Genomic DNA, 16,615 nt, shown 5'->3' on the forward strand with positions numbered 1-16,615 from the left:
AGTATGTTCTGTTTATAACCCAAAGTAATTATATAAACATGGAAACTCTGACCCTACCCGGCCCTCTAACATACATCCACTCCTCTCTCAGTTTCTTTCACATAAACAGTCCTCTCATGCACAAACACACTCTCCCACTCACCAACACTTTCCCTATCACACACTCTTAATTGACTGCTGTGCTCTGTCAGTCCATTTGGAGTGATCGGGGCTGATTTTGATGTAAAATATTTAGAGGTGGGGTAGTTAAGAGCCTTATGCAAGCTAGCTGTCATATTGAAAATGAATATTTCAGACTTTTTCACTAAAATTCAGTCACTGGGTTTCCCAGGAAACCAGGAAGTAATAGAGTGTGTGTGTGTGTGTGTGCGGGTCTATGTGTGTCCAGCAGGAGGAGAGGGGCAGACAGAGGACGGATGTGTCAGTAAGGCCTGTGGTCTCCGGAGCAGAGCAGGTAAGAAGTAACTTCTCACTCCCATCACTTCACCTCCTCTGCATGGACCCGGGCCATGGCGTCACCTGTGTGTTCTCCCTGCTTCCTGTGTGTGTGTGTGTGTGTGTGGGGAGGGGGGGGGGGAATGGGCTTCTTGGTGAATGTGGAAATGTCTGGCAGTAGATGTTACTGTTACTGTACAGCGTAACCTCGCATGAGAACGTCATGTCGTGAGTGTGTTTGTGTGCGTTTGTGATAACGAAGCATTGGGTCTAGACAGCAGTGACAGAATGGGAAGTCTAGACGTGGTTTGTTATCAGTGAAAGCTGGCTGTGCCACGGGCTGTCCATACCCTCTACACCAGCAGGCAAGACTTTGGAATGGAAGGGACCTGTTTCAAATGAGCAGTGCCAGGGAATTTCTACCATTCCCAGATTTGTGACATTGATCCTGTTGAGTGAAATCAGCATGAACATATAGGATCTAAATTTGGAAAGAAAAAACGACACAAAAAAACAAGACTAAGGCATTTTGTTCATCAATAGCCTGCTTTTGAAAATGTAAATACATCCAGATCTGCCTTTGTATACCAGCGCAGAGTTATCGAGGTAAAACTACAGCTCTGCCCAAAGGCTACGACATTGACTGCTGCTCAGCTAACCCGTTCGGCTAACCCTCAGCAGGATTGTGTTTAGGACCCTTCACTCCATACAGTGCGGCTCTGTCAGGGAGGCGCATCAAAGAGCATGCTTGTGTGGTGTGTGTGACGAGTTGCACAAACGTGTGCCGGGTGGAGATTGGGATAGATACGTTAGAGGAGGCATGCGTTTCCCTACCCCCCACCCACACACCACTCCGATGCAGGGACTGATAATCAAACAGACACATCAAGAGTGTTGTGCTCTATGTCTAGCTGCGGATCCCCTGCCGCCACGACAGAGGGGAGCTAACGACAGAGACATAGCATAGAGAGGGGGCAACACACACACACACACAAAGGATAAACTGTATAAAAGCATGCATGGGGGGAGGCATGTGTGAAGCCACCGCTTTAAGATTGCAACATCATTAATGCAGCTTCCCTTTTTATCAATATCTGCTTTGTCTGACTCGAGTCCTTCTTATCTCCTCACGGCCATTATGCCTCTGGAGTGTTTGAATATGAGTGTGCGTGTGTGTGTCTGAAAGGCTAAACGCCTAATCGTAGAAAAAGCCTGTTTTGGACTTTACTTTAATTGACGGTAATGTGATTATGTTAATAAAGCTCTGGGATGAGATAGCGATCAACATATTGGCCATCTATGGTTCCTAAAGGATAGCTTCTAGTGTCCAAAACAGTAGACAGCCACCCACATAACTATAGTCCTGTTATTGTGAGTGGGTGAGGTTGTGTGTGTGCCTGCTTGCGTGTGCGTGTGCGTGTGTGTGTGAGATGCAGTTTGACCCTAAAGTGTGACCTTGCCATTTCTCCAGAGTGTGATGGTAGATGCAGGAACAGCAGTGTGACATGTACAGAACACCCTCCGGCACTGCTATATTAAGAACAGCAGATGATTCTCCATTCATGTGTGTGTGTGCCCACATGCCTTGACCCTCTATGTGCTTCAGTAAATGTGTGTATTCAGGGGTGAGTTCTGCCTGCCTCCGTGTAAGCCATGTGTGTCTCAAATGTGTGTGCACCTGTCTGTCTGCCTGCCTGCATGTCAGTGCCCACGTCTCAACGTGTGTCTGTGTGCCTCTATGCTTAAATTGTGAGGATTCAGGGGTGATATTTCCCCATGTGCTTCTTCTCAGTGAGCTGGTAATCTGACCAGTCTCTCTATATCTCTCTATGTCTCTCTCTCTCTCTATGTCTCTCTCTCTCTCCTTGTCTCTCTCTCCTTGTTTCTCTACATGTCTCACTGTCTGACGTCTCTCTCCGTGTCTCTCTGTGCCTGTGTTCTCCCTGGTGTGCCTCTGTGCTAGAGGAGAACCCAGGCTCCACGCCACGCCCAGCCCCAGCTTCGTCCTCCCCAGCCCCCTCAGCCCCAGCCTCCCGTAGCCCCGCCCCAGGGCTCTCAGCAGGGCCGGAGGTTCCACCGCACGCTGCCCAAGGACCAGACCCAGCTTCTGTCGCTGCAGCACGACCACAGACACAGGCAGAAGGAGCCCCCCCAGCCTGCCAGCATCCCCCCTCCCAGCTACCCTCCCGCTCACAGCCAGCGCACAGCGGTAAAGCTGGCTCACCCCCCCCTTTTCTCACTCCCATCCCAACTTGCCTTTCCCTACCCCGACCCCCTTTCCTCCACGTCGCTCCCAACCCTAACCCATTCCACCTCCCCGGCTTCTGTTTACCCTGTCTACCTTTCCATTTTCTTTCCCTCTCTGTATGCCCCAATGCCATGCTTAAAATGTCCGTGCTCAAAGCACCCAGTTTGTTGTCAGTGTTTTAGCTTGGGATGATTGTTTTATGGATGGGGTATTTCATTGGTTGGTTGGTATATCGGTTGACAGACTGGGACTGCTGGCTGATTGGTTGATGAATTACTGACTGACTGACCTACTGACCATCTGGCCAACGGAATGTGGTTCTGGAGGGTGACTGTCCATCTTCGTGTGGCCTAGATGGAGGAGGTGATGTGGAGGTCTGACAGCCAGCAGGCTAACCTGAACAGGCTGGTGGCGGCCGCTGGTCTGCCCAGCCACGTGCACTCTCGCCTGGGCTCCGGCAGCAGTTCCAGCCCCTGTACCCCCGCAATGCAGAGGGCCAACCTGCCCCAGGTAGCACAACCTCCTACACAAACACAAATATAAAAAAACATGGAAAGATTCAAGTTTTATTGTTAAATCTTTGTGTGGGGTTTTTATTGCCTTTTGCTTTTCTGATGAAAAGCTGTCAGGACATGACATGGTTGCAAGGGTTAGGGGTACAAATCCACAACTGTCATGTCAGTCGAACAGTAAATCATAATGGTTAAGGTATGCCTCATATATATTTGAGTTTTTGAGTGCAGAAGTCTTCCCAACTCAGTTCCCAAAGGACCTCAGTTTATATCATCCAGGTATATGTAGTTACACTTCATCAAGGTTTATGTGGAACAAGTTATTACACAAGTCAAACTTGGGTGAGGTTGGGCTTTCCAGGGGTAAGTGGATGTTAACTTTGCTCTTATTTTGGTAACACAGCGCTCAACTCCCCCTTTACAACATCCACTTAACTCTTACACCCCTACCCCATACTGTGCCATTTTGTAATAATCTATACCTCCAACACTTCCATCATTAATTTACCCAGAAATATAGTAAAAAATGTTGTAGGCACATATGAAATGCTATGTATTTACATATTAGTTAATGTAACGTTAATGTATAGTGTTGCCAAATGTTGTTAAATAATAAAAAACTTACATTTAAAAATCTGCTAAAAAGGGCTGACCTCAGCGACTCAGCGTTAGATGACGTAAGCCAACAGCCAGCTGTCTGCCTGTGTGTGGTTGTGGTCATGGGTATGCATCAAAGTGTGTGTGTGTGTGTGTGTGTGCGTGTGTGCGTGTGTGTGCGCGCATCGGGTGTGCTTTGCATGTCTCAGAAAACCTAACACTATTATTTATGCGTTTTGATTTCACGGTTCCTTTTTCTAAAGGAAGAATCAGATCTTTAAACTACTATAACTTCCTCTCACTAACTTCCTCTTTGTGCAACAACAGGCTTCATCTATTTGGTACCATAGAACAAGGCATTACCTTTTTCTCATGGCAGTCAATTGGCAGTTAGATATAAAATACTTATACAATATTGTAATGCATAACAGTATTTAGTCTTTTATTCCTGGGGTTCTCTGATTTGCCTTTACTAGAATAACAACTGCTATAAAAAAATATATTTGTAGAAAATATGAATGTGATGTTGACAAGCAGGCATGCCTCTATAGAATGGTGCAGAGCAAGTATTCTAGTGTAATATTCTTTCTTATGTTCAGTGTGCCTGATGACCTTGACCTTTAATGTGGCTAATAAATACAGGCCTTGCCTTGACGTTGACCACCAAAAAGATAAACAATGCACCTTGAACTTCTGTTGTACTTTCGATAAGCACTATTTGGATTAAAGTGTCTGCTTAATCAAATTCAAAAATAAATGTAATTCAGTGACTGAGTAACTATAATTTTAAGCAGGTGTCCCTAAACATATTCAAAGTACACACCTCTACTCCTAGATCAGGCATTTCTAGAGGGACATTTTAAATCACACACTCTATATATTTAAACTGATATATTTGTATGTCGCTTTAGTTAAAATCATCTGCTAAATTAATCAAATGTCAAGTAATGTCAACCAACTCAAACCCTAATTAAATGAAAACAGATCGTGTCACCAGTGCAGTGCAGTTTAGCACAGCGTGGCATGGTGTCCCTGTGTGGTCTAACCCGGAACCTTCTCTGTTCCAGAAATCCAACCTGCGCTCCAGCAGAGAGTCCTCACACAGCAGCTCCCTGTCAGACATGGTCACCTCCCCTCTCTCCCCCTTCACCCCCCTCTCCCCCACCCATGACGAGGTTTTCTGGGACTTCCCCAGCTCTGCTGAACGCCCTCCCAAGGTACGTCGCCTGTCTGTGTGTCTGTCTGCTGGCTTGCTGGCTGTTTTTTTGTATGACCTGGTTGTTTGTGTGCCAGCCTGCCTGTTTGCCTCTGTCTTCCTGACTGTCCAGGGTTGGTTCTCGCTGTCTGCTGGTACTCACTAGTACTGGTAATCATATAGAATATCAAAGTGCATATTGTACGCTTTCAAATTATGTGTTTTACATTAAAATCTGAAATTTGTTGAAGAAGATATGCTTTTTTGAATGTTGGTACACCTTAAAATGAGCAGAGAAAGATCCAGAAAAACTGACCAGAAGACATGCCTCGACAAGTCTACTCTGCTGACATACTGAATATTCAGTGATCCTAAAAATGTAATTTATTATATTGAGTGACTTCTTCAAAACGTAAACCTTTATAATATGAGGGCAATAGCATAGAAGAAAAAAACGTTTTTGCATTCCAGTGCAATTTGAAGTTTCCTTCATGCGGACCTATTCAGCAGCTCCAGTAACATATGGGTTTGATGTAATCTCTGAGGGGGGTGGTTGATGTGCATGTTGTAGCTGACATATTGGACACTGTTGTTGTTGTTGATGTTAGGATTGTTATTGACGATCATGCAACGCACGGCAGACAAGAAAGGCAACTGTGCCAAGTTGGCAGTGCCCTCTGGCCTACATTCAGAGCCATTACTGAGAGGTGAAGCTTTTTATAACCCCCCCCCCCCCCTCACACACAAGCACAGCCTCCCCACCCCCACCACCCTAACCCCACCCCAGCAATGAGTGTGTTAGTGCTGTATCTATACCCCAAGGCCAACTGGGGGTTTATTAGAAAGCACATGTGGAGGTAATATCATTTAACTACTAGCAACTGTTCCTGCCTTCCTGTCACCGTGGGAACCAGATGAGAGCTTCTAGAACTAGACTGAGGCTTGCTGGTAAGCTGCATGGCTGCAGGATGTGAGCCAGCTAGTAAGGCAGATGGGTACTTTCATCAGAGGGACTTCCTGTTTCGCTGGGCGTGGACTTCCTATGTGAGGTGGAGAGGGTGCAAGGTCGACTGCTGACGACGGATCAGGCTGAGAAATGCCAGTCGCTAGTCACCTGATCACAAATAGGATTGGTCTTGTGACAGGGTGGTGGAAGGCTGGCTTTGTCACATGGCACAGACATTGATCCTGAGTCCTAGCAAACTTGTGGCATATATTTAGCTTTCTTTTTATTTCTCTCTCTGTCTTTATATCTTTCTCTATCGCCCGCCACCCCCCTCCCCAGGTCCCAGAACGCACCACATCCAAGTTCTACTGCAAAGAGCTGATGAGTCACAAGAGGACAGCGTCAAGGTACACTGACCACCGTGCAAATACCCAGAATGCACCAGCCCTGGGGAAGCATGGTTGTGGTGGATGGGTGGGGTTTGCGTGGGGGGCTTGTGGGTGGGCTCAGTCCCTGAGGGCCGTCCTGCCTGTCAGTTCTTCTGACTGAGGGGAAGAGTGTTGGGTGGGGGGGGGGGGGGGGGCAAGGGAGGGTTAGACAGCCCCTGACAGACTAGCATGAGCTCAGGGGGATATCTTTACCTCTGTGACATCCATGTCAAGTCTTTTTTCTTTTAAAACATATTTCTCTCTCTCCCTCTCTCTCTCTCTACCTCCCTCCCTCTCTCTCCAGTGGAGCCCCTCAGTCACCAGTCGACAGAGGAGGGAGGTCGACCTCCACCTGCAACCCCCCGTCAGGTCTGTATCTCCTGTGCTAACCCTCTCTCCACTCCCTCTAACCCCCTCCCCTTCTATCCATATCTCCATCACCATCAGTTACGCTGTTCACCTACAACCTTTTGCTCCCCAGCTGCACACAGACATGACTCTACAGTTGCAGTCCTCACACTGAAATACACACCCTGTGGTTATTTACTCATCCAACACACACACGTGTAAGCTCTCAGAAACACACCCTTTACGGTGATATCCAAGCATCCTGTCAGATTGACTGTGGACCCGACAGTTCACAGGGAGAGTAGGCCAGGTCTGGGTTCCTGTAAATGTTCACCAGATCAGTGTGTCTCTACCGGGTTGGTGAAACAGAAGTTCTGCTTTTGGTTTCTTTTTTAGGAAAACTGTGTGAGATCCGTGCATAGGGTGTGTGCGAGTGTGTGTGTGTGTGTGTTTCAGCGCTGTGTTTAGGGTGTGTGTGGGAGTGTGCTAAGGCGTGTGGGTTAGCAGTGGAGCATGCGGTAGAATGGGTGTGGGCAGCCCCAGGTCAACTAGTGGGTAGACTGAAAGGAAGGGAGAGAAGAGGAGAAGGGAAGAGAGGGAGGAAGAGAAGTGGGGCTGGTGGGGAGGAGATAGGGAGGGAGGGCTGGAGAAGGAGTAGGCAGGCTGGAGAGGAGGGGAGAGAAGGAAAAGAGGAGAAAGGGAGAAAGATGAGGAGAGGTGAGGAAAGGAGAGGGAGAAGAGGAGAGAAGAGGGAGGAGGAGTGGGAGTTGAGGACAAGAGGAGAGGAGAAAGGGAATAGCAAGGCTTGGGGAGAGGAGAGAAGCAGGGCTAGAGGAAAGGAGAGAAGCAGGGCTGGAGGAGAGGAGGGCGTTACAGCCTGAGCTCCTCAACATTCTCTCTCCTCGAAGCCTGCCTCTGAGACTCACCCTCTGACAGCTCCTGTTTCCTGACAGCAGAGTCTGAGACCTGACAGGAGAGAGATCTCACAGGAAGTAAGCCAGAAAGAAGAAGGTCAGGGATCACACTATCTTTGAAGCTCAAAATATCTCTTGTTTTTATCGCACAAGTTGCATTGCATTGCTGCTATTGTGGTAATGCTACAATGGGCAGCTTCATAACTTTGAAATGATTTAAGTCTGGTTCAAAGCCACTGAGGTCAGTGGTTACAAGACTAGGTCTTGTAGACCTCACACAAAGCTCTCTTAAGGGGATGTCTGGCTTTGGTGTCTGGAGGAAATAGAAACTACCGTGTCACTGTTTCCTGGTTAACGGGATGGAATGGAGAGAGAGTTTAACAAAGATTTAGCTTTTTAATGCATGGTAGCTGAGACCAGATAATGTTCTGTTACTCATCCAAGCTTAACACACACACACACAGAGAGAGAGGTACGACTGCTTTGTTGCTGTTTTAGGTCAGTGAATTGGGAGAGGGTATTAGAAAGATGTAATTTTCCTGATGGTTAAAAGATCCTTCCAGATGTTTGCTTGTCGCCTGGCTTCTCGAGGCTAGAGAGATGTTCTGAAGCTATTGTTTGTGTTTGTGCCGCAGGTTACCTGAGACTGGAGAGCCCCCTGCTGCAGAGACAAGTCCAGCACTACAGGAGAACTCAGGACAACAGTCCTGGACGGCCTCTTCAACACCAGGTAACACACACAAACATGCACACACGCTCAAAAAACTTTTACTACGTCTCGTGAAAGTTATCGAATGATCTACGTTTGAGAAAATGTCCTAAAAAGTTCTAACTTGGTCGTTGGCTCTGGTTGGATAATCCCAGTTAATACAACACAAGCAGGAACAAGAGGTTTTGTACAGTCACCCTCTCACCAACACACTCTGAGGCTCTGCTCCATCAAAGGAACACTCTAGAAATCAGAACCTGGTTTTCTCCACCACTGGGAGGTTTCTGTTGTGTGCCTGTTGCTGTTGACGTTGGGACGTCTGCTTAGTAACCATGGAGACTCGATTACATGCTCGACTCCTTCACAGACTCATGAAGCAATGTTCTGTCTGAGAAAGGCCTCAAAGCATTCTGCCTTATTAACACCTGACCACAGCCTAGGAGACCATTGTTATGGCTGGAAGTCAGGGGAATGGGATTGAAGGCATGATCCTAGTTAGCGTTCCTATCGTTCCGATGTGGAGTAGGGAAAATGTTCCAGTGACTTCCTCCCAGTAAGACCAGAGTAGAAGAGCCCCGATCAGAATAGAGCATAGGAGAACAGTGTTGTTGTGTAACAGTTACATTGCAGCCTCTTGCCAGCTTACAGCACAAGGAACAGTTATCTCCATACTGAAGTTATTTTCACTGTGGCAGTGTCACATCACAGCTTCTACTGCAGAGTTGTAAATCAGTGTAATATCGATATTGAATTGTGTTTACATGTCTCTGTGTGTGTGTGTCTGTGTGTTTGTGTGCAGGGCTTGCTCCCTGGACTGAAGGCTGGGCTGGGCCCGCTGGGTAAAGCAGCAGAGTACTCCTCATCTAGTGACGAGGTCGGCAGCAGTGATGACGAGGACAAGAAAAGGTTCGGTCCTTATCATCATTACCATCATTATCACCACCTTCATCATTACCAGCAGCAGCAGCAGCACCACATTATCACTACCATCATCATAACCATCATCCCCACTACCACCTTTACTATCACCATTATTATCACTACCGTCATTATTACCATCATCATTATTACCATTATCACTACCATCATCATCATTGCCATGATCATTACCATCATCATCATTACCATTACCATCATCATCACCATTGTCTCTACCATCATCTTCATAATCAATATTCTCTCTCCCATCATCATCATCATCTCTCTGTCCCTCAGATCCGTGACGACCAATGGGGAGCGTCGTTTCTTCAGAGGGATTCTTGACGACATTGTTCTACAACCTCACCAGAACCTTAACCACACACAGGTAGACAAAACCACACTCTCACTCACTCTCTCACTCACTCACAAAGCAGTGTATCTCACAGACCACAGGATGTGATGTGTTGTCAGTCTTGTTGTTCTGCTGTCAACCGAACACAGACACACATCAACTTTATCTACAATACACATACACACACACACACACACACACACACACGCACACAGGCACACACGCACACAAACACACACAATGTATGTCCCAGTTTTAATCTTCTACTGCTCCTCGGCTGTCATGGAACCCCAAACAATGACTTCTGACAGCATTGGTGTCTCTCCTCTGGCGTCTTGGACACACACTCACACGCATACACTCACACAGACACACACACACACACAAACACACTCGGACACAAAAACACACATCCTGCTCTCAAACATTATACTCACCCACCCACATACATTTGCACTCACACACACACCTCCCACTCAGTGTTATTGTGACAATGAATGCCCAGATGACTCATATGGGGTAATAACCAGGCATATGCTGCCATTGCCAATGTGTTCTCCTGTCTAAGCATGGTACATCGCTGTGTGTGTCTGTGTGTCTGTGTGTGTGTGTGTCTGTGTGTGTTCCTGTGAACGCGTGTGTCTGTGTATGTTTGTCCCCTAGCAGGTTGTGTCAGGGCCCCGGAGCGGGCCCTCACAGAGACTGGTGGCTTTAGACTCGGACCAAAACTACGTTCTACCAGACCTCCTGCAGAAGAGCCCCACCCGCGAGGCTCTCCTTCAGCCCCAGTCTCCCTGCAGCCGAGGGCCCTTCTCAGATCAGGTGAGGGACTGGGTGCCTCTGTAGAGTCTTGTTTTGTCCACTAGAGGGGAGCCTATGTCAATGTTTTTGGTCCAGAGCCTCTCATGGCTCCGACTGTGAGACTGCAGGGGGGTGTTCCATCAACGTCGCTAACGCAAGTCGCGCTAACACAAATAAGTCTCAGTTGGGTAAACGTCAACTTAGACTTAAGCCTCAAGCCGTTCCACTAATGTTCTGTTCCACTAACAGGCATCGCTAATTCAAGCTAGACCTCAATAAGCTTAGACTGTGCAGCCCAGGTCAGGGGATCGTCGAAAAGAAGAGTTATGTCGCAAAAAGCAAAGCGGAAACCAGCAGAGTGGTGTTGTTTCAACAGCGTAAATGGATTTTTTGAGTTTTTTTGGAGTTGTCCCCAAAAAGGGCAATGTTGCCACAATTAACATGGCAAAGGAGACAACTTGTCAAACCATTACGACTGTTAAAATGCGTAAATTGTAGACCTACCAAATCTACTTAACATATATACATGCATTTAGGCCTACTGATAATTAGCGTAATTTGATGAGCTGTCTGAAACCGTAGGCTAGCCTATGGTCGATATTCTCAACAGGAGATTGAGAATAATAGCCCAAAAAAGAACGTGGCAGCAATTGAAAATTGTAGGATAAAATTCAAAACACTGAAGAAGGCCATGGTTAATTGCACTTGATGTGGGCTAATAATGTTTTTGTCTTCACATCTTGAACAAAATTAATAAATTACTTCAAAATAACTTTGCCACACGCATTTATTAACTGAATGGTGAGCTTTAAGCTTTAAGATAAAAGGGAAAGATAACCATGACTAAAATGGGGATTCACTGAAATAACCAGTATTGCAAAGATCCAGCACCGACTTCAGATCAGAAGGTGACCAAAACTGTAGCACACTTTGCTTGGCAGAACAATCATTTAAAATTTCTCAGCATGACTAAGAATATATCATTATTATGTTACGCGTGCATATTTAATCCAAATCCAATTATTACTATTATGGCTGACAGTGTATGGACAGCTGCCCCATATTTCCAGATTTCCAATTAACATAGTCTGCCTCCACAGATCCAGAGGGGGCTTGGACAGTGACAGACTGTGGCTGTGCCAAGTGTTGTCACAGCCTCACTTTGGGAAAGCATGCCCTACTGGGAACATTAGGGGAGACTGTTGGGCATAAAGGCACTTCATAACAACACCCTTTTCCATTGGAAGTAAAGGCATGGGAACAGTCCAATTTAGACCATTGTAAGGGCACCTTATAAGGTACTGCATCACATTTTCTCTACTATAAAGGAACTCATGAAGACATGTTTTTACATTTATAGAGGGCACACTATCATTTATTGCATGGGGCATCCTGTGCACTCAAGCATATTTCACAATGTGAATGGCAGACAGTAGGGCACTTGGTCTAATTTTTGCCACTCTAGAGGGCATTTTAGAAACACTTTTTCAACCATGGGGGCACCAGACAGTCATCCCCTGAGTCTTCCAGTGGGCCTGGATACACCCATGGGGACAGTATATTGCACCTATAATATTGGGGAAGCCAGAAGGAGAGGTAATATAGAGGCTGGTCAACATATAGGCTACTTTAAACAATGAAAATACTTTATACAATTTAATAAAAAGTCTCCTTGATTCTTTGTTTTTCAAGATGACATGAAAAACTGATGATAATATTCAGGTACTGCTTTGGAGCAAGGTATATCCCCTTCATATTTCCTGGCATAGTTGCCCATTCAAGAATGTCCCACATGAAAAGACACACAGAGATGCAGACAGACTGAACAGTGGCTTGGCTACAGTGAGTTTACTTCCTTGTGTGTGATTCCAGCAGACTACATAGTCTCGGCCTACCTACATAGACTGCATTCTACTACCCTCCTTTCTACTATTATAGTCTACTACTCTCCTTTCTATTACTTTCTACAAAGGATGGTAGGCTGCTCTTATGTGTTCATTGCCATCCTTAAGAGTTGCTAAAGTGTTATTTTATATATATATATATATATTTATGTATTTATTTTTTTAAGAATGACAATTAAATCTATCTAGATAAGCTATGCTGGGCCTGCTGAACCTATACTTCTTCCACAGATACTGGTCAGGGAAGCATTACTTCTGTCTCTGAAGACCCTTGGGGCTGGTGGGATCAATGCTCTTTGTATAATCTGAGCACCTTCATCCACCACAGGGTTGTCAAAGAACGGATTCGCCATAATTGATTGTAACTTGTCTAGATGCTCTGCTTAGTTTCTAAGGCCTTATTTTATGTCAATTAACCAATGGCTTTTGAAAACAGTTAAAGTGACATTATTTCTTAACTCGTTTATTTAAATTTATATATTTTTTGGAGATGAAGTAAACACGTAAATCATTCATGTCTGCACTTCAAAAACTCTGAATTTACGTTTCCGAACACGGACTAAAGTGCTTTGCGCGCAGGAATTTACTCAACAGAACTGTCTTTTGAGATTCTGTTTCCCCCTGTATGAAATAATCTGCAACACATTTTAGTTTAGCTCGACTTTTAGCCTGAAACGGATCAGGCTAGTTCCGAAGCATAAGTTACCTTGGTTACGTAGCTAGAACTCAAATAAGCCACCTTAATGAAACGGAACTCTCGCTAAAGTAAGTGAGACTTGGCGAAATAAGTCTCGCTTTTCCTTAATCGACGTTGATGGAACACCCCCCAGGTTTGAGGTCTGATATTGTTGTTGTTGTTGTTGTTTTCATGTTGTTGTGGTCGATTTAGATGTCCATCTCTAGCCCTCCAGGCAAGAGCACCTCCTCCTCTTCCTCCTTCACCACTTTCATCGACCCCCGACTGCTGAAGACCTCCCCCCCGCAAAGCCCTACAGCACACAGTCCCAGTGAGAACACACACTCACACACACATGTATCCTCACACACTCACGCACTCACACACGTATCCTCACACACACACACATACGTTCTACCAGGCACGGATGACAAAAAAGAGTAAGGGTTTGATCAATCACCCATGTGTCTGCTCCGCCCCCTTCCAGCTGGCAGCAAGCCTGAGCCAATGAGGAGGGAGAACCACAGGAAAGGCTCGGTGGTGAACGTAAACCCCACCAACATCCGCCCCCAGAGCGACACGCCAGAGATACGCAAGTACAAGAAGAAGTTCACCGCTGAGATCCTGTGTGCTGGACTCTGGGGTAGGTGTGCATGTGTGTGTGTGGGGAGGGTGAGGGGTCCTGTTTCACTCTGCCTCCACGATGAGTAGAGGTTTCTCCCCTGGAAGAATGTCTTGATGAAAGCTCTGAAGCCGGTGCTTTGTCAAAGACCACAGTGCCCCCTGTTGGTTCAAAAGCTGTGTTGCAAATGCTTGACTACAGTTTCGAATGTACAGGCCCCATTTACCAGAAAGAATCACCACAGAATAACATTGTAGAAAAACATCTAAACGGAGAATCAACAGAATAACATCTACATGCCTCTAACTGTTCTGCAGTAGATGTGCAGTGATTTACTGAGAGATGGAAGTGTTCCCCCGATGTTTTGAATACTTTTAAATGCTACATGCATTAAAAAGGGTTTAACCTTAGAGGTGAGAAGCATTAATAGTAACCTGTGTGTGTGTGTGTGTGTGTGTGTGTGTGTGTGTGTGTGTGTGTGTGTGTGTGTGTGTGTGTGTGTGTGTGTGTGTGTGTGTGTGTGTGTGTGTGCGTGCGTGCGTGCGTGCGTGTGTGTGTTGTATCTCAGGTGTAAACCTGTTAGTAGGAACTGAGAATGGTCTTTGGCTGCTGGACCGCAGTGGTCAGGGGAAGGTCTACTCTCTCATCAGCCGACGACGCTTCCAGCAGATGGACGTCCTGGAGGGCCTGAACGTACTCATCACCATCTCAGGTACGCACGCACACACACACACACAGACACAGCACCTGCACGTTCTTTCTCCTCCAGATAAGAACAAGCTGCACTTGTGGATGAGACACACACACACACATCTATATTTATATATAAAATAGCCTAGCTTATATATGTCCTGGTAAAGGGACAATAACTACATTATTTTGTCTTCACTACTTTACCTGACTGTCACACACACACACACAGACATGTAAAGGGGAACTGTGTGTTGGTCCAGGCAAGAAGAACAAGCTACGTCTGTACTACCTGTCCTGGCTGAGGAACAAGATCTTGAGGAACGAACCAGAGGTGGAGAAGAGGCAGGGCTGGACGTCGGTAGGAGACTTGGAGGGCTGTGTGCACTACAAAGTTGGTAAGTACATACTAGCGAGCATACTAGCTAGGGTACGCATGTATTCATCCTAGCCAAATTCTGTGAAAGTAGGTCATCGGTCAAGGCATGTGTGAGAGAGAATGGAGAGAGAGTGTGTGCGTGCGTGTTTGTGTGTGTGTGTGGATGTATTGGTGTTTTGAATGTGCTGACCGCAGCAGATCTAAGCTGCTTCCTGTGTGGCTTTCCTGTGAGAAGGGGGTGAAGACACGGTCATCTCAGGAAGGAAGTGAACTCACAGCGAAGCCACTCCTTCCTGCCAGTAACACCAGTTGCATTGTTAGGCGTAGTCGGAGGTCCTGGTGTGTTGTGACAGAGCAGGCTCTACAGCCTTTCCCAAGACCTTTACACAACAGCAGCTGTTTGTTCAACCAGTGAAATCAGGACCATTCCTATTGTGACATGAGCGGTGTTTTGAAACCATCTTCCTGGATGTAGACAGATATTGAATTAAGTGTTTGAGAAACTCTTTAAATTCACCTTGTGTTTCTGTGTGTTTATAATTCCTAGATAGAAAGCAACAAATGTGCGGTTTATTGGTAGAAGCGAGATATGAAGTGCTACGAAAGACATCTAGACTGTGTCTAGGAAGATGTTGGTGAAAATCGACTGGTAGAGTTGTCTTCAGGGTTAGAGGAAGAACTAATAGATTTGTTGTGGGTGTTGACAGTTCGCTATGAGAAGATCAAGTTCCTGGTGATCGCTCTGAAGAACGCTGTGGAGGTGTATGCCTGGGCGCCTAAACCTTACCACAAGTTCATGGCCTTCAAGGTAACACATCTGCGGAACATCTGAGAGCACATGCATACCGTCAAACACATCCTATGAAGGATCACTCTCTCCCTCCCTTTCTGTCACTCCCTCTCTTTCTCTCTATTTTAATCTTCCTCTCTCTCTCTCTCTCTCTCTCTCTCTCTCTCTCTCTCTCTCGACCTGTTCTCTTTTCTTCATCCATCCAGGAGGCTCGAATGGTACACTGAAATACACTCTCCTCTATCAGGGTCACCCCCAACCCTCCCTCTCTCCTTCTCTGTCCCAGTTCTGTTCTCTCCTGAGTGTCCTGCTCCACATCTCCTCAGCCTCTCGTCAGGAGACACTAACGACACCACCAGCTTTAACTCCTTCTGAGACAGGCTTTCTCCTAAGTTCTTCTTCCCTGTCTTCTCTGCGGGTTTAGGTTGGGGCTTGATATCTGCGGGTTTGTGGGAAGCCCTAGGTAGCATTAGATCTTATTTATATTGCCCAGACTACAACCATAGCCAAAGAACAAGATGGGATTTGATTTCACTGGAAGACATAGCAGGTTAATGGTTGATGATTTATTTACTTGCCAATAGATAGGAATGTCCTCCAGTAACTCAACACCTGGTTCACTCCTAAATAAGTGTGTTGTGTGTGCACAGCTCTTTAACTGTGTGTGTGTGTGTGTGTGTAGTCATTCGGCTCCCTACCCCAGAAGCCCTTGTCGGTGGACCTGACAGTGGAGGAGGGTCAGAGGTTAAAGGTCATCTATGGCTCGCTGTATGGCTTCCACGCCATCGATGTAGACTCTGGAACACCCTACGACCTCTACCTACCGACACATGTAAGATACACACTCCATCCCATCCATTCTTCCATCCCTCCCTCCTTCCCTCTCATCATCCATGTATGTTCTATCCATCCTTCCCTCCCTCTAATCATCTATGTATGTTCTATCCATCCCTCTCTCCCTCTAATCATCCATGTATGTTCAATCCATCCTTCCATCCCTCTCCCTCTAATCATTCATGTATGTTCAATCCATCCTTCCATCCTTATCTCTATTTATGCATGTACTGTCTATCCAACCATTCATTTAACCACGAGTACATCCACCCCTCTGTACACTATCCATCTGTCTATTCTAACATCCATCCTTC

At 46.2% G+C, this 16,615-nt stretch overlaps 1 protein-coding gene across 1 annotated transcript in view; it reads left to right on the plus strand.

Moving 5' to 3' along the window:
* si:zfos-2326c3.2 (mitogen-activated protein kinase kinase kinase kinase 4) overlaps window positions 1-16,615 on the plus strand; it is a 38,268-nt gene that overhangs the window by 17,568 nt on the left and 4,085 nt on the right. Inside the window, exons 14-29 of the mRNA XM_067247137.1 lie at window positions 389-454; window positions 2,399-2,644; window positions 3,038-3,193; window positions 4,860-5,009; window positions 6,273-6,340; window positions 6,666-6,730; window positions 8,259-8,353; window positions 9,132-9,238; window positions 9,548-9,638; window positions 10,269-10,427; window positions 13,200-13,317; window positions 13,474-13,629; window positions 14,177-14,320; window positions 14,562-14,696; window positions 15,385-15,485; window positions 16,150-16,299. Coding sequence (XP_067103238.1) covers window positions 389-454; window positions 2,399-2,644; window positions 3,038-3,193; window positions 4,860-5,009; window positions 6,273-6,340; window positions 6,666-6,730; window positions 8,259-8,353; window positions 9,132-9,238; window positions 9,548-9,638; window positions 10,269-10,427; window positions 13,200-13,317; window positions 13,474-13,629; window positions 14,177-14,320; window positions 14,562-14,696; window positions 15,385-15,485; window positions 16,150-16,299 — 2,007 coding nt within the window. The remainder of the gene's footprint in view (window positions 1-388; window positions 455-2,398; window positions 2,645-3,037; window positions 3,194-4,859; window positions 5,010-6,272; window positions 6,341-6,665; window positions 6,731-8,258; window positions 8,354-9,131; window positions 9,239-9,547; window positions 9,639-10,268; window positions 10,428-13,199; window positions 13,318-13,473; window positions 13,630-14,176; window positions 14,321-14,561; window positions 14,697-15,384; window positions 15,486-16,149; window positions 16,300-16,615) is intronic.

The sequence above is a fragment of the Osmerus mordax genome, chromosome 12 (genome assembly GCF_038355195.1).
Source record: "Osmerus mordax isolate fOsmMor3 chromosome 12, fOsmMor3.pri, whole genome shotgun sequence".
Classification (NCBI taxonomy): Eukaryota; Metazoa; Chordata; class Actinopteri; order Osmeriformes; family Osmeridae; genus Osmerus; species Osmerus mordax.